At 50.9% G+C, this 27644-nt stretch overlaps 1 protein-coding gene and 1 long non-coding RNA gene across 2 annotated transcripts in view; one reads left to right on the top strand and one right to left on the bottom strand.

Moving 5' to 3' along the window:
* Positions 1 to 896: 896 nt before the first annotated feature.
* On the bottom strand, positions 897 to 9739 carry LOC142484933 (uncharacterized). Its single transcript, XR_012798306.1, has 2 exons — positions 9570 to 9739; positions 897 to 995 (listed from the first exon to the last, which is right to left on the bottom strand). It is a non-coding gene; the product is annotated as an uncharacterized LOC142484933 (long non-coding RNA).
* The window catches only part of SLC9A8 (solute carrier family 9 member A8), a 73252-nt gene continuing 55317 nt past the window's right edge, over positions 9710 to 27644 (top strand). Inside the window, exons 1-3 of the mRNA XM_075584182.1 lie at positions 9710 to 9838; positions 12514 to 12692; positions 16534 to 16614. Of these exons, the coding sequence (XP_075440297.1) occupies positions 9825 to 9838; positions 12514 to 12692; positions 16534 to 16614 (274 nt within the window). The 5' untranslated portion in view covers positions 9710 to 9824. The remainder of the gene's footprint in view (positions 9839 to 12513; positions 12693 to 16533; positions 16615 to 27644) is intronic.

Raw genomic sequence — 27644 nt, 5'->3', positions numbered from 1 at the left:
TTCAATCAAGCCTGTTGAAGCCCAGATATTCCTGAAAAGACCCCACACAATTGTATTTTCCTAAACTGTAGCTCATTAACCTCTTAAGCCTCCCGCATCAATCCCAGTGTATGTGTTGGTGCAACACTGGAACAGAAACAATACATTTTTACAGGGGAATATACATTAGGATGCTGAAGCAAGGTAAAAACAAATTACTGGACCCCAGTTAACCCCTTGCTTCCCAGGTGAGAGTAGAGGGTGGCCAAATGGGGTGTAACCCCTTTAATCCCGGGCCAAATCCCCTCTCTCTTGACAATGATAGCGCTGAAGGACCGGCTCAGTGAGTAAAGACACTGATTCTGATAACAATGACCCTGCTTCAATTCCCGGTGTCAGCTCCTTGTGACCTTGGGCAAGTCACTTTATCTCCCTGTGCCTCAGGCACCAAAATCATAGATTGTAAGCTCACCTGGGAGGGTCTGTGTCTGTAATATTCCTATGTGCTGCGTACCGCGCGCTGTACTGTAATTGTGAAGCTCCTTTGATGATCATTGGGAGAAAAGCGCTATATGCAATGTCTTGTATATAATGTATACCCGGCTCATTATGTAACTGTATGTGTAACCATGTATTATTTGTCTTAACCCTGTGCCCAGGACATACGTGAAAATGAGAGGTAACTCTCACTGTATCACTTCCTGGTAAAATATTTTATAAATAAATAAATATGAAATAAAAGAATGTAAAAGCTATATAATATATATAAATAAATGCATGTTAAGGACACAAGACTTCCGTTGTTTGGAGATGACTGGTCCAGGCGTCTTTTATTTTTTTACAGAATGTTTGTTTTTTACTTTTTTTATACAGGAGATTAGCAATAAATATGAATGAAGAGGAAGCCAGTTTGTAGATGCAGTTAAACAAATTATTTAATACAGGGGTCCCCAACTCCAGTCCCCCCCGGAGCCGAAATTAACGCAGTTCAGTTCCAGAGACCCCCTGCTTCTATCCTGTAATAATAAGAATAAATGACATGTAATTGCGCAGTGCTGCATGTTCTGCTACTTTAAACTTATTAACCCAAACCTCTCTTGAAGTTTGACACCACCTGAAACCTGGCACATTTTACTGACAAAAAGAGGATGGAAAATGAAAAGAAATGAAATATTGCCAGTTGCAAAGGCAAAAGTTTAATTCACTGATTATAATACTGTATTCCTCTGAGTGACGGCTGCAGTAACCACTCAACTAATCACTCCTTATGCAAATGATGGAAGCATCATAAAAATAATGGGATTTTTTGGCCAAGAACAATTTGACTGGCCATCTCATCAGACAGAGAATGACCCCCCTTAATATTGTATTGTATGCCTTTATTTATATAGCACCAAAAGTGGACTCGGCGCTTCACAAAGAATACAGTACAGGGAATTATAATAATACAATAAGTGCAGCAAAAATCAGACAATAGGAAAGGAAATCCCTGCCCCGAAGAGCTTACAATCTAAGAGGTTTGTGGGGAAACTTACAGAGAGAGCAGGTGAGGGAATAAGTGCTGTAGATGGGTGTGCTTGGCCACAATGGGTGGTATAAGTGACTGTGGGACAGTAGCCATGAGTGCAGGCTGTTGGGATGCTTGATTTGTGGGGCAAGTTTTAAGGTTAATCAGTGTTAAATGAAAAGGCTAACACCATTTACAGGGGAAGAGATGACAAGGAGGCGTGGGTAAGATCAGGTGTGTATGTCTGTGTTCAGGCTTTGGGGAGATCCCCAGCAGCAGGAAGGAGTAGATAGATGGTGTGAATAGAGGATTTGTGGGGTTGTTTTTTATTGAGGGGTAAAGAAGTTGTTGGGAGAGAGGTGTATAAATAATGGTGCAGTGGGGAGTGGGGATGTTGGAGAGAACAGGGATGTTCACAAAGGAGCGAGGAAACAATAAACAGAAAAAGAAATAGGGAGGGCATAGTGAGACGCAGGAGGAGAGACTGGTCTGGTATTGGAGGCTAGGAAGAGTACAAAGAATCATCGCTTTTAGAAAGAAAAGTTCTCACAGTTGTAAAGTTGTTGTTCAGAGTTCAGATCCTCCTCAATCTTCACCTCCAATTTCAACTCCAAGATTAACTCTGCTACACACTTTGATGTTACACAGCCACATGGCTCACAGCCAAAGTATCCTGCCTTAAGTATGCTAAAACACAGCCATATTGACTAATAATTAAGGGAGGGGTCTGCCTAATCAACAGACACACCAAATTGTTAATTAAATTTTAGGATCTTGCAAATTGATGGTAGAATCCAGTTCACAAATATTCATTTAAACATCATAACACCTTTAAATTCCAAAAAGGGCTATCTGTCGCCCATATAAACATCCGGAGCCTGCTGCCCAAACTGGACGAACTAAGGGCATGGTGCCTTATGCATAAACCCAAAGCCATCGTTCTTACAGAAACATGGCTAACCCATAAAACCCCTGATGCAAATATCGCCATTCAGGGATACTCCATTTTTAGGAGAGATAGGTCAAAGAGAGGAGGAGGGGTGTTATTTTATATTGCAGACACATTACAATTTACACTGTTAAATTGCCCCCCAAGCCCACGCTCTTTTGAAATTCTAGTTGGCAAAATCTGCCTCCCCTTTTCTAAGCCCGTCTTGTCACTGGCATCTACCGCCCCCCTAAAGTCCCTCTACAATCCCTGGCTGATATCACCCAGTTTCTTGGCTCCATTTCCTCTCTGAACGAGAAGAGTGAGCTGCTAGTTCTTGGGGATTTCAACTTCAACTGGCTTGACCCTAAAAACCATAAAATCCAGATACAACTCAAGTCACTTAACCTATCGCAACTCATTTCCCAACCCACACGGACAAACCTGAAATCGCATAACCATTCCTTGCTAGACTGGATTCTCTCCTCAAACCCCAGCAGAATCCAATCCTCTAGCATCCTTCCGGACATTTTCAGTGACCATGCAATAGTGTACTATGTAAGGAAAATTAAAACGCCCCATTCAAGCCCTAAAGTTCTCCTCACTAGAACATTTAAAAACTTTAACCCACAACAGTTTCTGGATGACCTTACCAACTGCCCATGGCAGAGAATCGATTTAATTCCTGACCCTGATTCTGCACTCCACTATTTCCAATCCGAGTTCTTAAAACTCTGCGATACCCATGCTCCACTACGCAAAATAAGGGTACGGGGGGCCCATCTTCCATGGGTTACAACTGACCTTATTGCACTCTACCAGCTCAGGGATACCTTGTGGAAAAGCTACAAATTAACTGGCACTACCAAGGATCTCAATCACTACAGATGCCAGCGGAACATGTGCACAAGGCAAACAAGGCACGCAAAAGCACAATATTACTCTGACAATCTCCACCAAAATACATCAAACCCAGCTAACTTCTGGAAGATTATCAACAATATATTCCAGCCTCCTAACCATTAACAACCAAGTAATATCACTAAGGGGGATATTACTCTGACAAACCCCACTGACATTGCAAATGTATTCAATGATTACTTTGTGGGGTGTGCCACTAACTTATTAGCGAAACGCAGCCCAAACCACAAACCTGAATCTCATCCTGGGAGTGCCCACATAGCCCCACCCCTTCCCAACACTGCCCACAATTTTCAATTTGGCCCGGTATCTGAAGAGGAGATTACACAAGCGCTCCTCAAACTAAAACTAAGCAGACAATGCGGACCTGACTTGCTACAATCTAGGTTCCTACGACTTGGTGCCCCAGCCATTGCCAAAGCAATTGCTTCCATAGTCACCTCTATCCTGTCTGCTGGCCATATCCCTAAGACCTGGAAAACTGCCAGAGTTGTCCCAATCTTCAAAAGTGGGGACAAAAACACTGTCTCAAACTACAGACCAATCTCACTTCTCCCAATTCTATCCAAAGTCATGGAAAAATGTGTCCACTCCCAAGTAAACGACTACTACACCAAGACAAATTTCCCTAGCCAATTCCAATCTGGCTTTCGTCCCAAACACTCCACCGTAACTACCCTGCTAAAAGTTTGCAATGAAATCCAGTGTGGAATGGAACGGGGACAACTCACTGGTGCAGTATTCCTAGATTTTGCAAAGGCTTTTGACACAGTTGATCATGCTATCCTGCTTAACAAACTCCAGAGCTCTGGAATAGGGAAGCATGCTTTAAACTGGTTTCAGTCCTACCTGTCAGGAAGATCCCAACATGTGTCCATCTCAGGCTCTAACTCCAACCCCCTGGATATCACCTGTGGTGTCCCGCAAGGCTCTGTTCTGGGGCCCCTACTCTTCTCAGTGTTCATTAATGATCTTCCCACAGCTTGTAAGGAAGCCTCAATACACATGTATGCAGATGACACATTCCTATATGCACACAGCCATAGCCTCTCTGATCTTCAACACATACTTCAATCTGACTTTTTGAGACTCGAAAACTGGATTTCCCAAAACAAACTGTTTTTAAACACTGACAAGACTGTAACAATGGTATTTGGGACCAAGACTAAATTCTTAAAGCTTCCAGCGACTGAGCTCCATATTAGAACCAACACTAACACCACCCTAACCCCTGTCACTAGTTTTAAATACCTGGGCTTATGGTTTGACTCCCACTTAACATTCGGGATGCACATTGATACCCTGACAACCAAGACCTGTGCCAAACTAGGGGTACTTTACAGGAACAAATCCTCCCTAAGTCTCCTGGTCAAAAAGCGTATCGCACAGCAGATGCTAATGCCAATTATTGACTATGGAGACATAGTATATGGCACGGCACCTCAAACCCACCTTAGCAAACTTGACACCCTCTACAATTCAATTTGTCGTTTTGTTCTCCAATGCAACTACAACACACATCACTGCGAAATGCTCAAAGAACTAGATTGGTCATCACTAGAGTCTAGGCGCAAAGTTCACCTTTCCTGTCTTGCCTTCAAATACTTTCTGGGCAAGCTACCAAGCTACCTGAACAAGCTCCTCACCCCTACCACATGCAGCACCTATCACCTGAGATCTGACTCCAAAAGACTGTTCATGGTCCCAAGGCTCAACAAAGTATCCGGCCGTTCCTCCTTCTCTTACCGTGCACCCCAAAACTGGAACAACCTACCAGAGACTCTCACATCCACCACCAGTTTAAGTTCTTTCAAATCTAAGGCTGTCTCACATTTTAATCTGGTCTGTAACTGTTACATACGCCCATAACATATATTTTCTTTAACTGTGCATGCAATGTCTTGTATATAATGTATACCCTGTTCATTTATGTAACTGTATTTGTAACCATGTATTATTTGTCTTAACTCTGTGCCCAGGACATGCGTGAAAACGAGAGGTAACTCTCAATGTATTACTTCCTGGTAAAATATTTTATAAATAAATTGGTGATCTTTGATACACATCCCTCAGTACATTCACGTTCTGTAACCTTATGTTTTATGATAAAACAAAGGCTTGTTCGCTTGTTCGCTTGTTCAAACATACTTAATGATGCATGCAGGAATACTTGCTGAGTGCATGGAAACCCTCTAGCTTGCGGTGCATTCCTACCTTATAATCTATATTACAGACTGAAGGAAAAACTTACTTTGTTTACACTCGGATTTTTGGTGAGCTATAAATTTGTGGGCGCAGCTGCACTTCCCAACATAATCTTACAATACAGCGACAACACAAACATCTTCTCTCGCGAAGGTGAGCAAAAGTGAGCAGAAAAGAAGCACAATATTAACACTAAAAGTACTGCAGAGCCAGGGGGTCCACAGGTTGAGGGCCACCTGTGATGAAGCAGGGACCGATTGAGCCACCTGTGCTGAAGCAGGTATACCCTAAATGCCTAACCTGTTGGTAGCCCTTAAGGACTGGAGTTGGCCACCCCTGTATTATCCAATGTTGATTTTGAATTCACCCCAAATCCCCAGTTTGTGAAAGTTCTGAAGTTGCGACTTGCAAACTGCTGGGATTATGCTCAGGGCTCACACACCAGGTCCTTCTGCATTCGCAGACTCTGATCTGTGCTCAATATGTTGGCCATTCGCTAGCTGCCTAGCGAGTATTTTCCACCCTGTCAAAATCTGCTAATTTGGCGGCTTCATTAACCCTTTGGGGATTAGAGAATCTATTCGCCAGGAATTGAATTCGATAAAAAAAATTTTTTTTTTTAAATGTGTCTGTCCTGTATTTGGGGACACTGTCTAAAAAAAATAGAGGTAATACTGGACATGTACTGTACCAATATTGCCTCTCTAGATATAGTGACCTGACCATCTTGGGGGGGGTGGGGGCACAGGGATTAGCTGCTGCCCGGTAATGCAGCCAATCAGGAGGAGGTGTCAGGAGCCCGGGGGTGGGGCCAAGGAGAGGAGGAAACAGCATGGAGGTGAGAGGGGTGTGTATGTGTGTGTGTCTTGAGTGTGTGTGTCGAGCATGTCACACCTTTCACCATTGTGTCCAGTATTTTTGGAGAAGTCACCAGGTAATCCTATGTGGAACTGAATTTAAATTCCTAATAACGTGTACATTTAGGATTGGTTTTGAAAACGACATTGCAAATTTAATGGTATTTTTTCTTTGTTCTTTTAAATGTGCTGCAAAATTATTCAGCAACTATACACTTAAATCCCATCATAAGTTAAGTTGAGAATTCCTTTAGGTTCGTTTAAATTTGGTTAAGAAACACTGATCTAGAATCTAACATATTTGTTACTTGTCTGTTGGTCGGTTTTCTTAACAATTTGCGTGTACATGGTGATGGATCTGCTTCAGCAAGTACATAAATACTTTGTCTTTGGCTTGTACAAGGTACTAATTTGTATACACAACATGGTTATAGAGCTGGGTGAAGCTGGGTAACCACATTACAAGTCACTGGCATGTGACTAGAATGCAAATACACATTTGCACATTTTATAGACTCAAGATTTGAATGTAAAATCCGTTTTTTTTGTACGTTCGATTCCGCGCACAATTCTGTGTAAAGAACAGACCCAAAGAATAAGTTCAATGCTCTGCTAATAAGTAGTTTCCACTATTATGCAAAGTCTTGCAACGCTAGGTACTGCATATAAGAGGGGATTTCGTGTTTAAAAGAGCAATCCGAGTAGGCCGGTTTTTATTTTTATTTACATAAATTTGAAACATGGAGTCTCTGGAGCTGAACCCCATTCATTTCAGCTCTGGGGACCCCCTGCTTCCCAAGTTAGACCTCTGAAAGGGGGTGCCGGTATCTCGGCAAAGTTTAAAGCTCCTGCGTCACGTGGGCCAGTAGGAAGCCAAACCGGATGACATCACAGCTTCCTATTGGCCAGCAGGACGCGGTCAACACTTTGAAAATGCTGCCATTACATGAACCGCAGCTAGTGAGCCGGAGCAGCTACCGACACCCCCTTCGGAGGTCTGTATCTTTGACATCAGGGGGTTCCCGGAGCTGAAATGAATGGGGTTCAGTTCCGGACACCCCCTGCTTCAATCCTGTGTAAAACAAAGACACCAATGACATCAGAAATCCAAGATGGCCTCCTCCTGACAAGAAAATACAGACGGCTCAATAATTGTATGGGTTAGATTTCATTTTATACGGCTCTGTAATGGGCTCTGGGAGAACCCCGGCAGTCTAAAGATTACCATGGTAACCTCATAAGCGAGAGTATAAGGCTGCGGCCAGGGTGGAGTGAACCCACCGCGCGATTAGATTGGCGACTCTGGATGCACACGTCCAACGTGCGGTTGCGTGCTCGCTGCTTGGCGAGACAGCCACATTTGATTTGGCTGCTCGCTGATGTGCCACAATGCCTCAATGAGGGCGAACCAGCTCTGTGACATCACCGCCGCGCCCCCCCACCCGCGCGCCCTGAACAAGCTGGCCAGGAATCGCCCGGCCAAGCAGAGCGCATGACGAGCTCCCAGCCTGGCCGCTGCCTAAGGCCTCGGCCATGTTAACTGCTTGCTTGCTGAAGCGTGCTGACGCGCGCTCCCGCTCAGCACTGAGCCCCTACAGCCGCAATTAGAGCGGCTTTAGTAGGGGCTCGCCTACGCTTCCGTAAGCGCGTGTAAGCGCAGGTCTTAGCAGATTTTAAAATTCCCCCGATTACCGGCGCGACAGGCCGGTCATGTGAGCGGTTCGCCCCATGAGGGCAAACCAGCTCCGTGACGCCACTGGCCCGCCCCATGACGGAGCGCAACCGCAAGGCCAGGGAAAGCACCTGCTTTCCCTGCGCCTCAGCACGCAAGCGAAGAGCCTGGACAAGGCCTAAGAAACATCATGATTTTTATCACTTAACCTTTTGAGTGCCCCAATACATAGCCACTACGTCATGAGGGCTGGCACTCCTTTTACTGCTTCTGCCAACTTGTTCACTAAAGTGATGCTTCATATAGGTCTAATTCCCTCACACATTGACTGGATGTTTATTGAATACAAAAACACACACAGGGCCCGACAAACTGGGCCAAAACCCACTCGCCCCCTTCCCCCCCATGACACTTACCTGCGGCGGGGGCCGGTTGCGGGGTCCTGACGGCATCTCCCGGCCTTCTGGTGTCTTGTCGCCTAGAAAATCATGTTTTTCTCCTGCAGCACTATTCAAAATGGTCGCGCGGCATCATACGACGCTGCGTTGCCATGGCAACTGGACGCTGTGATGTCACGTGGTGCCGCATGACGTGATGCCACATGACGTCACGCAGCGCCCCATTACCATGGCATCATACAACGCTGCGTGGCCATTTTGAATAGTGCTGCAGGAGAAAAACATGATTTTAAAGATGAAGACGGGAAAGACCGGGAGACGCTGGGGGACACAGCAGCAGGTAAGCAGTCGACTGGCCACAATGCAGTCGCCCCGGTACATATGGAAGTCTTTGCAGCAAAATCCCATACGTTTTCCCAATCCTCTCTGTCTATGTCTATGTTCAAATCTGCTGCCCATTTGAGCATATACTCATGATCTGGTAAATTTGCTGTCATCTCCATTCCAGCGTATATTTTGGTTATTAGACCTTTTTGATGAGTGCTGTTTTGACACAGCCTCTCAAAGTTTGTGAGAGGGGGAAATTCTAACTTTGGGGATATTTTTTGTAGGAAATGTCTAATTTGGAGATATTTGAACATGTCCAATTCTGGTGCTGCATATTTGGTTCGCAAATCCTGAAAGCTCAAGAACTTCCCGTCACTCAGTAGGTCAGCAATCGCCTCGATGAAACACTGATTTTTAACACTATATAGCTTGGTTTGTCTATTTGCGCCCTCTATTCACTTTTGTTTTGCTCTATTTTTATATATCTTTGTGTGAGATTAGGCATTTTCTGGCTGCATTTAGGGACCTATATTTTTTGCATTATTCTGATTTTTTGCGCAATTTCACTACACACACACACACACACACACACACACACACACACACACACACACACACACACACACACACACACACACACACACACACACACACACACAACGGGCAGACAATAAATATGACATAATAATTGTGTTACATTATAACATTAATTGTATCAAATTAAAATGAAAAAGTATTTACATCTGCCCTCATATTTCATAGCAGGTATTATTACCATGGCAACCGCAGACCTTCCCCACTTCCGGGAAGAACCCATCCCCACCCGTAACAGCGCCAGTGACCGACGTCACCACGCGGCTAGTGACTGACCCGGCGTGGGTCTCGGCGACTCTATGGTTACAGGTAGAGACAGAAAGTATGCGGCTTTGCCTCTCTCACCTGCGGGGAAAGGGAAAAGGGGGAGGAGACTCTCTGGTACTCCCGGCTCCGCACTCTATGGTTTCTGTTAACGTCACATGGGTGTACAAAGATGGCGGACGTGGAGTGAGTGGTCTAAGCGAGGGGAATTTATACGGGTGTTTTAGATGGCGGGGGGCAGCCCGGCCTGCCAGGCACAGGGGAAGCGTGGGGTTATAAGGAAGGCTGCGTGTATTGTGTGGGTTCCCCAGTCATGTACCCGTCCTGCCATCTACTCACCTGTCAGTAGTGGTCCTGTCTGTTCTTGAATGCAAGGACCCCAGCCCTGTCACATAAGGGACTCCAGCCCTGTCACATAAAGGACCCAGCCCTCTCCCATAAGAGCCCGCAGCCCTCTCCCATAAGAGCCCGCAGCCCTGTCACATAGGGGACCCCAGCCCTCTCCCATAAGAGCCCGCAGCCCTGTCACATAAGGGACCCCAGCCCTCTCCCATAAAGGACCACTGCCATGTCACATTAGGGACCCCGGCCTTGTCACATTAGGGACCCCGGCCTTGTCACATTAGGGACCCCAGCCCTGTCACATCAGGGACCGCAGCCCTGTCACATAAGGGACTCCAGCCCTGTCACATAAAGGACCCAGCCCTCTCCCATAAGAGCCCGCAGCCCTGTCACATAGGGGACCCCAGCCCTCTCCCATAAGAGCCCGCAGCCCTGTCACATAAGGGACCCCAGCCCTCTCCCATAAAGGACCACTGCCATGTCACATTAGGGACCCCGGCCTTGTCACATTAGGGACCCCAGCCCTGTCACATCAGGGACCGCAGCCCTGTCACATAAGGGACCCCAGCCCTGTCACATAGGGGACCGCAGCCCTGTCACATAGGGGACCGCAGCCCTGTCACATAGGGGACCGCAGCCCTGTCACATAAGGGACCGCAGCCCTGTCACATAAGGGACCCCAGCCCTGTCACATAAGGGACCCCAGCCCTGTCACATAAGGGACCCCAGCCCTGTCACACAAGGGACCCCAGTCCTCTCCCACAAGGGACCCCAGTCCTCTCCCACAAGGGACCCCAGTCCTCTCCCACAAGGGACCCCAGCCCTCTCCCACAAGGGACCCCAGCCCTCTCCCACAAGGGACCCCAGCCCTCTCCCATCAGGGACCGCAGCCCTCTCTCATAATTGACCCCAGTCCTCTACCATAATTGACCCCAGCCCTCTCCCATAAGGCACCCCTTTTCAAGAGTGGTTCCCCGGGGCTCCCTAAAAAGTTCCCTGCAATATTAAGGTCATTTGAAAATCGAACCTAATACAGAAGAAATTACAATGCATCTGATCTCAGACGCGCTATTAGAGAAGGTTGGGGTGTCCTTGGGGTTTCTTACAGTACATATATTTCAGACGTGCTATTAGATAGGGTTGGGACGTCCTCAGAATTTCACGTAGGGTTGCTTGTCAAAATTTTTTTGGAAACCACTAGCATAGGCACTATATTGGAGATATAGGGTTCCGGGACATACCTGTGAAATTATCTAAAACCCCTTCCCTGCCAGATGCAAAGTGTTGTGGGCCCTTCTGGCAGCGACAGGGTTAATCATGCCATTGACTGGAACTGGTACAAGGGGATTTTAATCGGAGAGATTGTTGGGGGGGGCGAGAAATGAGTTTAAAAAAACGCCTCTAAATTGAAGGAAATCATCCTGGGAGTCAGCAGAGTAACCGCAGGGCAGTATGCGTTCTTTAGCAAGATTTCCACGGGAGCCAGATCAGAACCAAACGGACTCGAAGAGCCACTTGAGTTATAATGTAGTTTTGGATACATTTAAAGCTGTATAAAGTATATACTTTTAAACTTAACAAGTGTTGATAATATCAGTACTACATCTATTTACATTACCATAACTTACAAGTGAGTTTCACTGTGGGGGAAGAAAAAGATGCACCTGTTAAGGTAACTACAATGAAATTAACAGGAGCAGCCAGCCCAGCGGTCCCTTTAAACCCCCCCACGGGCTGTCCGGTGAAAAGACCTGCGCTGAATGGCTGATCTTGAAGCGCTATTCACCGTAATGCTTGTTACCGGCTGCTAACGGCTATTGCAGTGTAGTGAATCGTCAACTCGTGGGCCTATCATTGGTGACCTTGTATTGTTGAATAAAGTCCATAACTTGTGCTCTCGATGTCTTTGTTTGGTGTGTTACGTAGACAGTTTGTATCTGACTGAATCAAACATTTTCATAATATAATAAGTGTTTGTACAGTTTGTGTATAGAATGAAAACTGTTTATATCTTTTAAGATTAATACTTGTAATAAAATATATATTTTCTTTCATTCAATGGAAGAATCTTCTATCTGTTATCAGCATCCCTGGCTTCTTGAGACTAGTGATGTCTGAATTGCTGGAATTAAGAAATTCTCCATATAATGCGTATTTATACAGAACTATCAGATCTCACTGATTTTGGCCTTTTGGACAAGATGATATTTTGACTGGTAACTGGATGTATTCAAACCATGTTCGGGTCATCATTTTTTTTGAGACCTTCCTCATCTTTATTATTAAGATATGTAATTTGTTCTGAGTACTACGAACGATCACTGGCATTACAGATCTGGGTGTGAATAAGAACTTGTTTAAAACTCAGCTGCACATCACATGTATTGTGTTAAAATTATTATAAGCGATGTTTTTAACGACAACTAGAATACAAAGATGTTGCACGTGCTATAGGTATATTTACTAATCTAATGGTGTGTGTATATATGTCAGGTAATCCTGTAATGTCTGTCTTGCAGGTTTCACAATGCTACCCATGGAGATATCAACACTACGCTGCTTACCACCCTTGCATTTACTACAAAGCTGGTGCTACCTACACCAGCAAAGCCCATTATCCCAGTACAGACTGGGGTCCAGGCCCAGCAGGAGGAGCAGTCCAGCGGCATGTCCATATTCTTTAGTCTGCTAGTTCTAGGTAAGTTCCACTACTTAATAATAATAATAATATTCAATTTATTCCATATAGCGCTTTTCTCCCAACGGGACACACAGCGCGTCACAATTACAGTACAGCGCGCGGCACGCAGCAAATAGGAATGTTACAGACACAGTCCCTGCCCCGCAGAGCTTACAATCTAGATTTTGGTGCCTGAGGCACAGGGAGATAAAGTGACGTGCCCAAGGTCACAAGGAGCCGACACCGGGAATCCCCTGATTCACACTCGGTGTCATTGTTTCCAGAGTCAGTCTTTACTCACTGAGCCGCTCCTCCTCCCTTGTTCTGGGTGATAGACCTCCTCTGTCAGGTCTCTGTTCAGTATGATGTGAGGCAGTCTTCTCTGCGCTGGAGAACACCTGGGCCCTTGAAGACTTCTTGCCGGAGGGAACGTAGCTCTTCAGGATTGGGAAGACGCATTTTTGACACTTGGACATTTAAAGCATACAAGAGGGTTGCAGTCTTTGCAGGATTCGCATTGAGTGAAGTAACTCCTGAAAACCATCACAGGTTTGCGCCCAAATATCTGGATCCAAATATGTCAATGACTGGATGGGTTTTAAATGTGTTTGTGATGGGGCACTCGCGATCACTCCAGGGAACAAAATGCCACCGGTGGTCAGCAGGATGAAGGCTCCCCCCCCAACCACTACCTCCAGCTCCCCCCCCCGCTACCTCCAGCTCCCCCCCCCCACCCCCGCTACCTCCAGCTCCCCCCCCCCCACCCCCGCTACCTCCAGCTCCCCCCCCCACCCCCGCTACCTCCAGCTCCACTCCAACCCCCCCCCACCTCCAGTCTCTGTGTGCAATATGGATTTCTGTGCCAACTTTTTGTCTTTTGTTTGAATAGCTTTTGAAACAAAAAGTATATATTTTAGACGTGTCCACAAAAAGCAGAGGCACATTCTTGCTGTCTTCATCCAAATTGCATGTTCAGTAAATGGAGGTTACCTGAATGTATTATATTTAGGTCTGGCACGCACGGTAATCCTCACGTCCCCCCGGTGACGTCGCTGTTCTGGAGGCAGAAGCTTCATTCCTAGCAAACAATGCACTGCCTTGTATTTGTTATTTTGGTCTCCGTGTGATTTCCCGCCTGGGAGCAAGTCTCACACTTAAGATATTGTTAAAGCTATCTTTGAGATTTTTGGCTTTGTTCACTAGGCTGACATATGGTCAGAAGATAGTCATGTGTATGTTGCAAATGTGCGTGTCATTCCAGTCACATGTTCCAGTCAAATGTTCCAGTCACATGCTCCAGCTTACGGAAATGTTAAATCACTGAACACTCAATCTATGTAAAAAAAACAAAAAGTTCAATCTTGGGATTCCTTGTTCCATGTCACGCGTTAAACGGCAGTTCTACTGCATTGTGTATGTAAAGCATGAGTAAATGTATAATTCTACATTCTTACCTAAATTGGGAATTGTTTGGTGCTCCTGTCATAAATCTGCAAAAATCCTGAGTGTGCCCCTAATATAATGGCTGCTTCAATCAGTGTAACTTACCAGCTACAATGTATCCTTATATTACTGGGGTAACATTATATATTGTTACAGTTTGCAGCTCAAACTGCTGGGAACATTGGCAACAAATGATCACAAACAGGAAAGTGTAGCACAGATCTTGCACTGCTGGGGAGGTGCTAAAACCTGCTATAGGAATGAAAAGAGGCTTTAAAACTCATTTAAATGGCATCAAGAGTTGAATAATATACTGTATATATATTTTATGCAGTACGTATTATCTGCTTCTACAGAACTGATTAATTTAAAAAGAGAACCATATAGGATTTCACGTTTTACTGTTTTCAAATATTCCTCTCTTTCTAGAAGACTTTTACATCGATTGACACTCATCTTTAACATCTGCGTAATCTGGAGTGGGACTTTTCTGCTATTGAAGCACTTTGATTACTTTCGTGGCTCACTTTTTCTTTATGGGCAATGACGGTTTTAAAACACCACTGGGGTGTAGCAAAACCAAAAGATACAATGGTTAATTAAATAAATGAGATCTATGTTGAAGTCGCTTAACAATGATTGTTTCAGCAAACACTATTGTGTTCTGTACTCTGTCAATGTGAAAGCATCAATCACTCCCCACTCAAAATGATTTAGTTTCTTACGCGTCACAATTACAGTACAGTGAGCGGTACGCAGCACATAGGAATATGACAGACACAGACCCTGCCCAAGTGAGCTTACAATCTATGATTTTGGTGCCTGAGGCACAGGGAGATAAAGTGACTTGCCCAATGTCACAAGGAGCTGACACCGGGAATTGAACCAGGTTCCCCTGATTCACACTCAGTGTCGTTGTAATCAGTCAGCCTTTACTCACTGAGCCGCTCCTTCTGCTGCCTGCGAGGTCATCAATATAAAGTCACAAAGTCTGGGGGTGGGTGGGGTTGGTATTAAGTTAGAAATTATATTGGAAAATGATAAACTACCTCTGCAAACGTAAGAAGTTAATCAATCTGAAGACAGGCAGGTGTAGACATGTTTTATGTGATTTAGAAACTTGGTATATTTAATGTCTGCTGAGTTGAATAGTATATGGTTTTGAGTTTGGAATCAAAGGTTAGTTAAATACTTAGAAAGATAATACAATAGAGAGAGGTCTTATAAGATAGGGAACTTAGGGTTAACTGTAGTTACTTAGTGACAGAACTAAGAGGGTCTTCCAGATCAGAGTAAATATTGCTAAATAGAGAACGGGTGTTCTGGCAGTGATGATTGGCTAAAAACATTTTGGGCTGACTCTGAGAAAAACGGTGATTGCTATGTTAAGGCGGTTGGAAGAAAACATATAAAGAGTATATGTGAATGTACACATACAGACCCATTTACCATCCAAGCTAAGAACAACTCAGCTACAGATTCTCCCCTCTATAACTGAATGCTATCTGCCCGAGTGATGTAACGGGCTGACATGAGGCTGTGACAGATGTTTTCCATTGTCTCTGAATAAGCGGAGAAAAGAACCGGACTGGGGACTATTTGATATATATTGAAAGGTGGGACATTTATGTGCACCAATCTAGGGAGCTTTGAGAAGCGGCCATTACGTGAACCCCGCTTGCTAAGCAGAGCCGGAGACACTGCTTCAGTAGTCATTTTTTTTAAGGGGAGGGGGAAGGGGGAAATGGCCAGCTTGGATTGCCGCTTTTAGTACATTTTTGCTAATAATCCATTTGTACTGTTTTCCTGGTGTATTATAACGCGTGTGTCTCTTTCCTCCCCAGCGCGTACTGTTTTCCTGGTGTATTATAACGCGTGTGTCTCTTTCCTCCCCAGCGCGTACTGTTTTCCTGGTGTATTATAACGCGTGTGTCTCTTTCCTCCCCAGCGCGTACTGTTTTCCTGGTGTATTATAACGCGTGTGTCTCTTTCCTCCCCAGCGCGTACTGTTTTCTTGGTGTATTATAACGCGTGTGTCTCTTTCCTCCCCAGCGCGTACTGTTTTCCTGGTGTATTATAACGCGTGTGTCTCTTTCCTCCCCAGCGCGTACTGTTTTCCTGGTATATTATAACGCGTGTGTCTCTTTCCTCCCCAGCGCGTACTGTTTTCCTGGTGTATTATAACGCGTGTGTCTCTTTCCTCCCCAGCGCGTACTGTTTTCCTGGTGTATTATAACGCGTGTGTCTCTTTCCTCCCCAGCGCGTACTGTTTTCCTGGTGTATTATAACGCGTGTGTCTCTTTCCTCCCCAGCGCGTACTGTTTTCCTGGTGTATTATAACGCGTGTGTCTCTTTCCTCCCCAGCGCGTACTGTTTTCCTGGTGTATTATAACGCGTGTGTCTCTTTCCTCCCCAGCGATTTGCATCATATTGGTGCATTTACTGATAAAGTATCGGCTCCATTTCCTCCCAGAGAGTGTGGCCGTCGTCTCATTAGGTAAGTGGCCCCTGCAGTACTATGTTTGCTGCCCCGTTGTCTCATTAGGTAAGTGGCCCCTGCAGTACTATGTTTGCTGCCCTGTTGTCTCATTAGGTAAGTGGTCCCTGCAGTACTATGTTTGCTGGCCGTTGTCTCATTAGGTAAGTGGTCCCTGCAGTACTACATTTGCTGCCCTGTTGTCTCATTAGGTAAGTGGTCCCTGCAGTACTACGTTTGCTGCCCCGTTGTCTCATTAGGTAAGTGGTCCCTGCAGTACTACATTTGCTGGCCGTTGTCTCATTAGGTAAGTGGCCCCTGCAGTACTATGTTTGCTGGCCGTTGTCTCATTAGGTAAGTGGCCCCTGCAGTACTATGTTTGCTGCCCCGTTGTCTCATTAGGTAAGTGGCCCCTGCAGTACTATGTTTGCTGCCCCGTTGTCTCATTAGGTAAGTGGTCCCTGCAGTACTATGTTTGCTGCCCCGTTGTCTCATTAGGTAAGTGGTCCCTGCAGTACTACATTTGCTGCCCTGTTGTCTCATTAGGTAAGTGGTCCCTGCAGTACTATGTTTGCTGCCCCGTTGTCTCATTAGGTAAGTGGTCCCTGCAGTACTATGTTTGCTGGCCGTTGTCTCATTAGGTAAGTGGTCCCTGCAGTACTATGTTTGCTGCCCCGTTGTCTCATTAGGTAAGTGGTCCCTGCAGTACTATGTTTGCTGCCCCGTTGTCTCATTAGGTAAGTGGTCCCTGCAGTACTATGTTTGCTGCCCCGTTGTCTCATTAGGTAAGTGGCCCCTGCAGTACTATGTTTGCTGCCCCGTTGTCTCATTAGGTAAGTGGCCCCTGCAGTACTATGTTTGCTGGCCGTTGTCTCATTAGGTAAGTGGTCCCTGCAGTACTATGTTTGCTGCCCCGTTGTCTCATTAGGTAAGTGGCCCCTGCAGTACTATGTTTGCTGCCCCGTTGTCTCATTAGGTAAGTGGTCCCTGCAGTACTATGTTTGCTGGCCGTTGTCTCATTAGGTAAGTGGTCCCTGCAGTACTATGTTTGCTGCCCCGTTGTCTCATTAGGTAAGTGGCCCCTGCAGTACTATGTTTGCTGCCCCGTTGTCTCATTAGGTAAGTGGTCCCTGCAGTACTATGTTTGCTGCCCCGTTGTCTCATTAGGTAAGTGGTCCCTGCAGTACTATGTTTGCTGCCCCGTCGTCTCATTAGGTAAGTGGTCCCTGCAGTACTATGTTTGCTGGCCGTTGTCTCATTAGGTAAGTGGTCCCTGCAGTACTACGTTTGCTGCCCCGTTGTCTCATTAGGTAAGTGGTCCCTGCAGTACTATGTTTGCTGCCCCGTCGTCTCATTAGGTAAGTGGCCCCTGCAGTACTATGTTTGCTGGCCGTTGTCTCATTAGGTAAGTGGCCCCTGCAGTACTACATTTGCTGGCCGTTGTCTCATTAGGTAAGTGGCCCCTGCAGTACTACATTTGCTGGCCGTTGTCTCATTAGGTAAGTGGCCCCTGCAGTACTACATTTGCTGGCCGTTGTCTCATTAGGTAAGTGGCCCCTGCAGTACTACATTTGCTGGCCGTTGTCTCATTAGGTAAGTGGCCCCTGCAGTACTACATTTGCTGGCCGTTGTCTCATTAGGTAAGTGGCCCCTGCAGTACTACATTTGATGGCCGTTGTCTCATTAGGTAAGTGGCCCCTGCAGTACTACATTTGATGGCCGTTGTCTCATTAGGTAAGTGGCCCCTGCAGTACTACGTTTGCTGCCCCGTTGTCTCATTAGGTAAGTGGCCCCTGCAGTACTATGTTTGCTGCCCCGTTGTCTCATTAGGTAAGTGGCCCCTGCAGTACTACATTTGCTGCCCCGTTGTCTCATTAGGTAAGTGGCCCCTGCAGTACTACATTTGCTGGCCGTTGTCTCATTAGGTAAGTGGCCCCTGCAGTACTACATTTGCTGCCCCGTTGTCTCATTAGGTAAGTGGCCCCTGCAGTACTACATTTGCTGGCCGTTGTCTCATTAGGTAAGTGGTCCCTGCAGTACTATGTTTGCTGCCCCGTTGTCTCATTAGGTAAGTGGTCCCTGCAGTACTATGTTTGCTGGCCCGTTGTCTCATTAGGTAAGTGGCCCCTGCAGTACTACATTTGCTGGCCGTTGTCTCATTAGGTAAGTGGCCCCTGCAGTACTATGTTTGCTGGCCGTTGTCTCATTAGGTAAGTGGCCCCTGCAGTACTATGTTTGCTGGCCGTTGTCTCATTAGGTAAGTGGCCCCTGCAGTACTATGTTTGCTGGCCGTTGTCTCATTAGGTAAGTGGCCCCTGCAGTACTACATTTGCTGCCCCGTTGTCTCATTAGGTAAGTGGTCCCTGCAGTACTACATTTGCTGCCCCGTTGTCTCATTAGGTAAGTGGCCCCTGCAGTACTACATTTGCTGGCCGTTGTCTCATTAGGTAAGTGGTCCCTGCAGTACTATGTTTGCTGCCCTGTTGTCTCATTAGGTAAGTGGCCCCTGCAGTACTATGTTTGCTGCCCTGTTGTCTCATTAGGTAAGTGGCCCCTGCAGTACTACATTTGCTGGCCGTTGTCTCATTAGGTAAGTGGCCCCTGCAGTACTATGTTTGCTGGCCGTTGTCTCATTAGGTAAGTGGCCCCTGCAGTACTATGTTTGCTGCCCCGTTGTCTCATTAGGTAAGTGGCCCCTGCAGTACTACATTTGCTGCCCCGTTGTCTCATTAGGTAAGTGGCCCCTGCAGTACTATGTTTGCTGCCCCGTTGTCTCATTAGGTAAGTGGCCCCTGCAGTACTATGTTTGCTGGCCGTTGTCTCATTAGGTAAGTGGCCCCTGCAGTACTATGTTTGCTGCCCCGTTGTCTCATTAGGTAAGTGGCCCCTGCAGTACTATGTTTGCTGGCCGTTGTCTCATTAGGTAAGTGGCCCCTGCAGTACTATGTTTGCTGCCCCGTTGTCTCATTAGGTAAGTGGCCCCTGCAGTACTATGTTTGCTGCCCGTTGTCTCATTAGGTAAGTGGCCCCTGCAGTACTACATTTGCTGGCCGTTGTCTCATTAGGTAAGTGGCCCCTGCAGTACTATGTTTGCTGCCCCGTTGTCTCATTAGGTAAGTGGCCCCTGCAGTACTACGTTTGCTGCCCCGTTGCAGGGAACTCATGCAGTTGGTCATTGATTTACTCGAGGTAACACAGCCGGCCTGTTCCAGAACCCACATTACTCCCGACGGGCGAGGTGATGCGGAGATCTCTGCTAAATCTCAGCCTCTTTCTTCATTTAATTGTGCTGAAGCGCCTTCAGGCTAAAATATGGGATGGGTCACATCTAACATGGCTGCCTCTTCTCGTCCCTGTGATTAAACTATCTCTTATTAACGTGTGTGTCCTATGGCTCCAGCCAACTTCCTAACCCCCAGTATAATAATGGTAACCGTTTTAGGGGTGCAGATTAGGTAGCTGCATACACTTTTCCCAGCGAGTAATCATGAAACACATCGTCTGGTTTAGAAGCCCATTAAAGAGACTTGACATAGGATTGAAGGGGGTCTCTGGCGTTGAACCCCATTCATTTCAGCTCCAGGGACCCCCTGCTTCTAGAGATGCATAGCCCCGTAGTGGGCGCCAGTAGCTTCTCCTCGCGGTTAGCAGGGATCACATAATGGCGGAGTTTAAAAGCTCCATCGACCTGCGGGCCTATAGGAAGCCGTGACATCACCCGGTGCGGCTTCCTATTGGCCCACGTGATGTGGGAGCTTTATAAAGCAGAGAGTTACCGGCGCCCCCTATGGAGGTGAGTATCTCCGGAAGCAGGGGGTCCCCAGAGCTGAGATTAATGGGGTTCAGCTCCCAAAACCTCCTGCTTCAACCCTGTGTTAGAAAATAACAAACAGCTCGGCTCTCTCCTTTAAATGCTTCAGGTTCTATGCAATCCCCAAGCTTTGTCACCTGCTCTTATTCTCTTACTCATGGTACCGCGATGCACAAACTCACATGAGACGGAGACGAGGTAAAGCGCATCCTTTATCTGTGTGATTAAGGTTCGTCGACGTTTCAAAGTTGACCTATGCTAGTGTTGTAGGAAAAATCCTAATTTTAGTTCTCTTACTAATTAAACAGAGAAATTACATGCACTCGTATATATTTGAACTAAACACCCCTGCCTTTTGGATTAAATAATTAGTACTACTTGGAGTAAGTCCCAGTCTATAAAATATCTTCATATCGGAAGCCTTAGGAAACCAGACCATGTGCTTTATAATTAGCGATGAGCAAATGAAGTGCAGGGATTTAGATTGTAAAGCAGCTGAAACCCTTTTGTAGAGCAGTTCCAAGACTTCTTCCCAACGTGCGCGATTCTTCATGATGAGGGGAGCGCGGGTTCACAGCCGGAAAAAAGGGAAGAGTAAAAAGACAAAACCAGTGTGATACGTTCCCGCAGCGTAAACTAGAGTCCTGTAATCTCGCATTTCCCCAATTCCAAACCCGCGTATTCAGAGCACTTCTGATGGAGGTTTGTCTCCCATCGGGCTGAAGGGGATCTCCCGCAGGGCGTCTGTGTTAGATCTGTAAGCGCCAGCGGGTCTGATAGAAAATGCCGACAGTAGTGTAGACGGTTTTAACTTTTATAAACCGGAATATAAAAACGTCAGAATGAGCGCAGCGGGTTTGCGCAACTTCCAGAAATGGAGGCGCTGGGTCGCGTTTCCCGCTCCGTCTCTGAGACACCGAATCTACACCCAGAGACTGAGCGGTGAACGAGGTCCAGTGGCGCGGGTGCGTGGTGAGTTTTGCAACATCTCTTTAGGTGTTCACACTTTGATCATAGCTGCTAATGTTTGTTTGTTTTTTTAAATGATTCGAGTCGCGCCCGGGTGTGTGCTGTAACCTTCTCCTCCCTCCCCTGCGTGGTGCGAGTGCGTGGTGCGAGTGCGTGGTGCGTGGGGATTAGAGCCGCGCCCGGGTGTGGGCTGTAACCTCCCTCCCCTGCGTGGTGCGAGTGCGTGGTGCATGGGGATTAGAGTGGCGCCCGGGTGTGGGCTGTAACCTTCTCCTCCCTCCCCTGCGTGGTGCGAGTGCGTGGTGCGTGGGGATTAGAGTGGCGCCCGGGTGTGGGCTGTAACCTTCTCCTCCCTCCCCTGCGTGGTGCGAGTGCGTGGTGCGTGGGGATTAGAGTGGCGCCCGGGTGTGGGCTGTAACCTCCCTCCCCTGCGTGGTGCGAGTGCGTGGTGCATGGGGATTAGAGTGGCGCCCGGGTGTGTGCTGTAACCTTCTCCTCCCTCCCCTGCGTGGTGCGAGTGCGTGGTGCGTGGGGATTAGAGTGGCGCCCGGGTGTGGGCTGTAACCTTCTCCTCCCTCCCCTGCATGGTGCGAGTGCGTGGTGCGTGGGGATTCGAGTCGCGCCCGGGTGTGGGCTGTAACCTCCTCCCTCCCCTGCGTGGTGTGAGTGCGTGGTGCGTGGGGATTAGAGTGGCGCCCGGGTGTTTGCTGTAACCTCCTTCCTCCCCTGCGTGGTGCGAGTGCGTGGTGCGTGGGGATTAGAGCCGCGCCCGGGTGTGGGCTGTAACCTTCTCCTCCCTCCCCTGCGTGGTGCGAGTGCGTGGTGCGTGGGGATTAGAGTGGCGCCCGGGTGTGGGCTGTAACCTCCTCCTCCCTCCCCTGCGTGGTGTGAATGCGTGGTGCGTGGGGATTAGAGCCGCGCCCGGGTGTGGGCTGTAACCTCCTCCCTCCCCTGCGTGGTGCGAGTGCGTGGTGCGTGGGGATTAGAGTGGCGCCCGGGTGTGGGCTGTAACCTCCTCCCTCCCCTGCGTGGTGCGAATGCGTGGTGCGTGGGGATTAGAGTGGCGCCCGGGTGTGTGCTGTAACCGTCTCCTCCCTCCCCTGCGTGGTGCGAGTGCGTGGTGCGTGGGGAGTAGAGTGGTGCCCGGGTGTGGGCTGTAACCTTCTCCCTCCCCTGCGTGGTGCGAGTGCGTGGTGCGTGGGGATTCGAGTCGCGCCCGGGTGCGTGGGGATTAGAGTGGCGCCCGGGTGTGGGCTGTAACCTCCTCCTCCCTCCCCTGCGTGGTGTGAATGCGTGGTGCGTGGGGATTAGGGTGGCGCCCGGTTGTGGGCTGTAACCTCCTCCTCCCTCCCCTGCGTGGTGCGAGTGCATGGTGCGTGGGGATTAGAGTGGCGCCCGTGTGTGGGCTGTAACCTCCTCCTCCCTCCCCTGCGTGGTGCGAGTGCGTGGTGCGTGGGGATTAGAGCCGCGCCCGGGTGTGGGCTGTAACCTTCTCCTCCCTCCCCTGCGTGGTGCGAGTGCGTGGTGCGTGGGGATTAGAGCCGCGCCCGGGTGTGGGCTGTAACCTTCTCCCTCCCCTGCGTGGTGCGAGTGCGTGGTGCGTGGGGATTAGAGTGGCGCCCGGGTGTGGGCTGTAACCTCCTCCTCCCTCCCCTGCGTGGTGTGAATGCGTGGTGCGTGGGGATTAGAGCCGCGCCCGGGTGTGGGCTGTAACCTCCTCCTCCCTCCCCTGCGTGGTGCGAGTGCGTGGTGCGTGGGGATTAGAGTGGCGCCCGGGTGTGGGCTGTAACCTCCTCCCTCCCCTGCGTGGTGCGAATGCGTGGTGCGTGGGGATTAGAGTGGCGCCCGGGTGTGTGCTGTAACCGTCTCCTCCCTCCCCTGCGTGGTGCGAGTGCGTGGTGCGTGGGGAGTAGAGTGGTGCCCGGGTGTGGGCTGTAACCTTCTCCCTCCCCTGCGTGGTGCGAGTGCGTGGTGCGTGGGGATTCGAGTCGCGCCCGGGTGCGTGGGGATTAGAGTGGCGCCCGGGTGTGGGCTGTAACCTCCTCCTCCCTCCCCTGCGTGGTGTGAATGCGTGGTGCGTGGGGATTAGGGTGGCGCCCGGTTGTGGGCTGTAACCTCCTCCTCCCTCCCCTGCGTGGTGCGAGTGCATGGTGCGTGGGGATTAGAGTGGCGCCCGTGTGTGGGCTGTAACCTCCTCCTCCCTCCCGTGCGTGGTGCGTGGGGATTAGAGCCGCGCCCGGGTGTGGGCTGTAACCTTCTCCTCCCTCCCCTGCGTGGTGCGAGTGCGTGGTGCGTGGGGATTAGAGCCGCGCCCGGGTGTGGGCTGTAACCTTCTCCCTCCCCTGCGTGGTGCGAGTGCGTGGTGCGTGGGGATTAGAGTGGCGCCCGGGTGTGGGCTGTAACCTCCTCCTCCCTCCCCTGCGTGGTGTGAATGCGTGGTGCGTGGGGATTAGAGCCGCGCCCGGGTGTGGGCTGTAACCTCCTCCTCCCTCCCCTGCGTGGTGCGAGTGCGTGGTGCGTGGGGATTAGAGTGGCGCCCGGGTGTGGGCTGTAACCTCCTCCCTCCCCTGCGTGGTGCGAATGCGTGGTGCGTGGGGATTAGAGTGGCGCCCGGGTGTGTGCTGTAACCGTCTCCTCCCTCCCCTGCGTGGTGCGAGTGCGTGGTGCGTGGGGAGTAGAGTGGTGCCCGGGTGTGGGCTGTAACCTTCTCCCTCCCCTGCGTGGTGCGAGTGCGTGGTGCGTGGGGATTCGAGTCGCGCCCGGGTGCGTGGGGATTAGAGTGGCGCCCGGGTGTGGGCTGTAACCTCCTCCTCCCTCCCCTGCGTGGTGTGAATGCGTGGTGCGTGGGGATTAGGGTGGCGCCCGGTTGTGGGCTGTAACCTCCTCCTCCCTCCCCTGCGTGGTGCGAGTGCGTGGTGCGTGGGGATTAGAGTGGCGCCCATGTGTGGGCTGTAACCTCCTCCTCCCTCCCCTGCGTGGTGCGAGTGCGTGGTGCGTGGGGATTAGAGCCGCGCCCGGGTGTGGGCTGTAACCTTCTCCTCCCTCCCCTGCGTGGTGCGAGTGCGTGGTGCGTGGGGATTAGAGCCGCGCCCGGGTGTGGGCTGTAACCTTCTCCTCCCTCCCCTGCGTGGTGCGTGGTGCGTGGGGATTAGAGTGGCGCCCGGGTGTTTGCTGTAACCTCCTCCCTCCCCTGCGTGGTGCGAGTGCGTGGTGCGTGGGGATTAAAGTGGCGCCCGGGTGTGGGCTGTAACCTTCTCCTCCCTCCCCTGCGTGGTGCGAGTGCGTGGTGCGTGGGGATTAGAGTGGCGCCCGGGTGTGGGCTGTAACCGTCTCCTCCCTCCCCTGCGTGGTGCGAGTGCGTGGTGCGTGGGGATTCGAGTGGCGCCCGGGTGTGTGCTGTAACCTTCTCCTCCCTCCCCTGCGTGGTGCGAGTGCGTGGTGCGTGGGGATTAGAGTGGCGCCCGGGTGTGTGCTGTAACCTTCTCCTCCCTCCCCTGCGTGGTGCGAGTGCGTGGTGCGTGGGGATTAGAGTGGCGCCCGGGTGTGGGCTGTAACCTTCTCCTCCCTCTCCTGCGTGGTGCGAGTGCGTGGTGCGTGGGGATTAGAGTGGCGCCCGGGTGTGTGCTGTAACCTTCTCCTCCCTCCCCTGCGTGGTGCGAGTGCGTGGTGCGTGGGGATTAGAGTGGCGCCCGGATGTGTGCTGTAACCTTTTCCTCCCTCCCCTGCGTGGTGCGAGTGCGTGGTGCGAGTGCGTGGTGCGTGGGGATTAGAGTGGCGCCCGGGTGTGGGCTGTAACCTTCTCCTCCCTCCCCTGCGTGGTGCGAGTGTGTGGTGCCTGGGGATTAGAGCCGCGCCCGGGTGTGTGCTGTAACCTTTTCCTCCCTCCCCTGCGTGGTGCGAGTGCGTGGTGCGTGGGGATTCGAGTCGCGCCCGGGTGTGGGCTGTAACCTTCTCCTCCCTCCCCTGCGTGGTGCGAGTGCGTGGTGCGTGGTGCGTGGGGATTAGAGTGGCGCCCGGGTGTGGGCTGTAACCTTCTCCTCCCTCCCCTGCGTGGTGCGAGTGCGTGGTTCGTGGGGATTCGAGTGGCGCCCAGGTGTGGGCTGTAACCTTCTCCTCCCTCCCCTGCGTGGTGCGAGTGCGTGGTGCGTGGGGATTCGAGTCGCGCCCGGGTGTGGGCTGTAACCTTCTCCTCCCTCCCCTGCGTGGTGCGAGTGCGTGGTGCGTGGGGATTAGAGTGGCGCCCGGGTGTGTGCTGTAACCTCCTCCCTCCCCTGCGTGGTGCGAGTGCGTGGTGCGTGGGGATTAGAGTGGCGCCCGGGTGTGTGCTGTAACCTCCTCCCTCCCCTGCGTGGTGCGAGTGCGTGGTGCGTGGGGATTAGAGTGGCGCCCGGGTGTGGGCTGTAACCTCCTCCCTCCCCTGCGTGGTGCGGGTGCGTGGTGCGTGGGGATTCGAGTCGCGCCCGGGTGTGGGCTGTAACCTCCCTCCCCTGCGTGGTGTGAGTGCGTGGTGCGTGGGGATTAGAGTGGCGCCCGGGTGTGTGCTGTAACCTCCTCCCTCCCCTGCGTGGTGCGAGTGCGTGGTGCGTGGGGATTAGAGTGGCGCCCGGGTGTGGGCTGTAACCTCCTCCTCCCTCCCCTGCGTGGTGCGAGTGCGTGGTGCGTGGGGATTAGAGTGGCGCCCGGGTGTGGGCTGTAACCTTCTCCTCCCTCCCCTGCGTGGTGCGAGTGCGTGGGGATTAGAGTGGCGCCCGGGTGTGGGCTGTAACCGTCTCCTCCCTCCCCTGCGTGGTGCGAGTGCGTGGTGCGTGGGGATTAGAGTGGCGCCCGGGTGTGTGCTGTAACCTTCTCCTCCCTCCCCTGCGTGGTGCGTGGGGATTAGAGTGGCGCACGGGTGTGGGCTGTAACCGTCTCCTCCCTCCCCTGCGTGGTGCGTGCGGATTACAGTGGCGCCCGGGTGTGTGCTGTAACCTCCTCCTCCCTCCCCTGCGTGGTGCGAGTGCGTGGTGCGTGGGGATTAGGGTGGCGCCCGGGTGTGTGCTGTAACCTTCTCCTCCCTCCCCTGCGTGGTGCGAGTGCGTGGTGCGTGGAGATTAGAGTGGTGCCCGGGTGTGGGCTGTAACCGTCTCCTCCCTCCCCTGCGTGGTGCGAGTGCGTGGTGCGTGCGGATTAGAGTGGCGCCCGGGTGTGGGCTGTAACCTTCTCCTCCCTCCCCTGCGTGGTGCGAGTGCGTGGGGATTAGAGTGGCGCCCGGGTGTGTGCTGTAACCGTCTCCCTCCCCTGCGTGGTGCGAGTGCGTGGTGCGTGGGGATTAGAGTGGCGCCCGGGTGTGTGCTGTAACCTCCTCCCTCCCCTGCGTGGTGCGAGTGCGTGGTGCGTGGGGATTAGAGTGGCGCCCGGGTGTGTGCTGTAACCTTCTCCTCCCTCCCCTGCGTGGTGCGAGTGCGTGGTGCGTGGGATTAGAGTGGCGCCCGGGTGTGGGCTGTAACCTCCTCCTCCCTCCCCTGCGTGGTGCGAGTGCGTGGTGCGTGGGGATTAGAGTGGCGCCCGGGTGTGGGCTGTAACCTCCTCCTCCCTCCCCTGCGTAGTGCGTGGTGCGTGGGGATTAGAGTGGCGCCCGGGTGTGGGCTGTAACCTTCTCCTCCCTCCCCTGCGTGGTGCGAGTGCGTGGTGCGAGTGCGTGGTGCGTGGGGATTAGAGTGGCGCCCGGGTGTGGGCTGTAACCGTCTCCTCCCTCCCCTGCGTGGTGCGAGTGCGTGGTGCGTGGGTATTAGAGTGGCGCCCGGGTGTGGGCTGTAACCGTCTCCTCCCTCCCCTGCGTGGTGCGAGTGCGTGGTGCGTGGGGATTAGAGTGGCGCCCGGGTGTGGGCTGTAACCTCCTCCCTCCCCTGCGTGGTGCGAATGCGTGGTGCGTGGGGATTAGAGTGGCGCCCGGGTGTGTGCTGTAACCGTCTCCTCCCTCCCCTGCGTGGTGCGAGTGCGTGGTGCGTGGGGAGTAGAGTGGTGCCCGGGTGTGGGCTGTAACCTTCTCCCTCCCCTGCGTGGTGCGAGTGCGTGGTGCGTGGGGATTCGAGTCGCGCCCGGGTGCGTGGGGATTAGAGTGGCGCCCGGGTGTGGGCTGTAACCTCCTCCTCCCTCCCCTGCGTGGTGTGAATGCGTGGTGCGTGGGGATTAGGGTGGCGCCCGGTTGTGGGCTGTAACCTCCTCCTCCCTCCCCTGCGTGGTGCGAGTGCGTGGTGCGTGGGGATTAGAGTGGCGCCCGTGTGTGGGCTGT

The sequence above is a fragment of the Ascaphus truei genome, unplaced genomic scaffold, assembly GCF_040206685.1.
Source record: "Ascaphus truei isolate aAscTru1 unplaced genomic scaffold, aAscTru1.hap1 HAP1_SCAFFOLD_471, whole genome shotgun sequence".
NCBI lineage: Eukaryota > Metazoa > Chordata > Amphibia > Anura > Ascaphidae > Ascaphus > Ascaphus truei.
The sequence above is the reverse complement of the archived record's forward strand: the minus strand, read 5'-3'. Positions and strand labels throughout refer to the sequence as shown.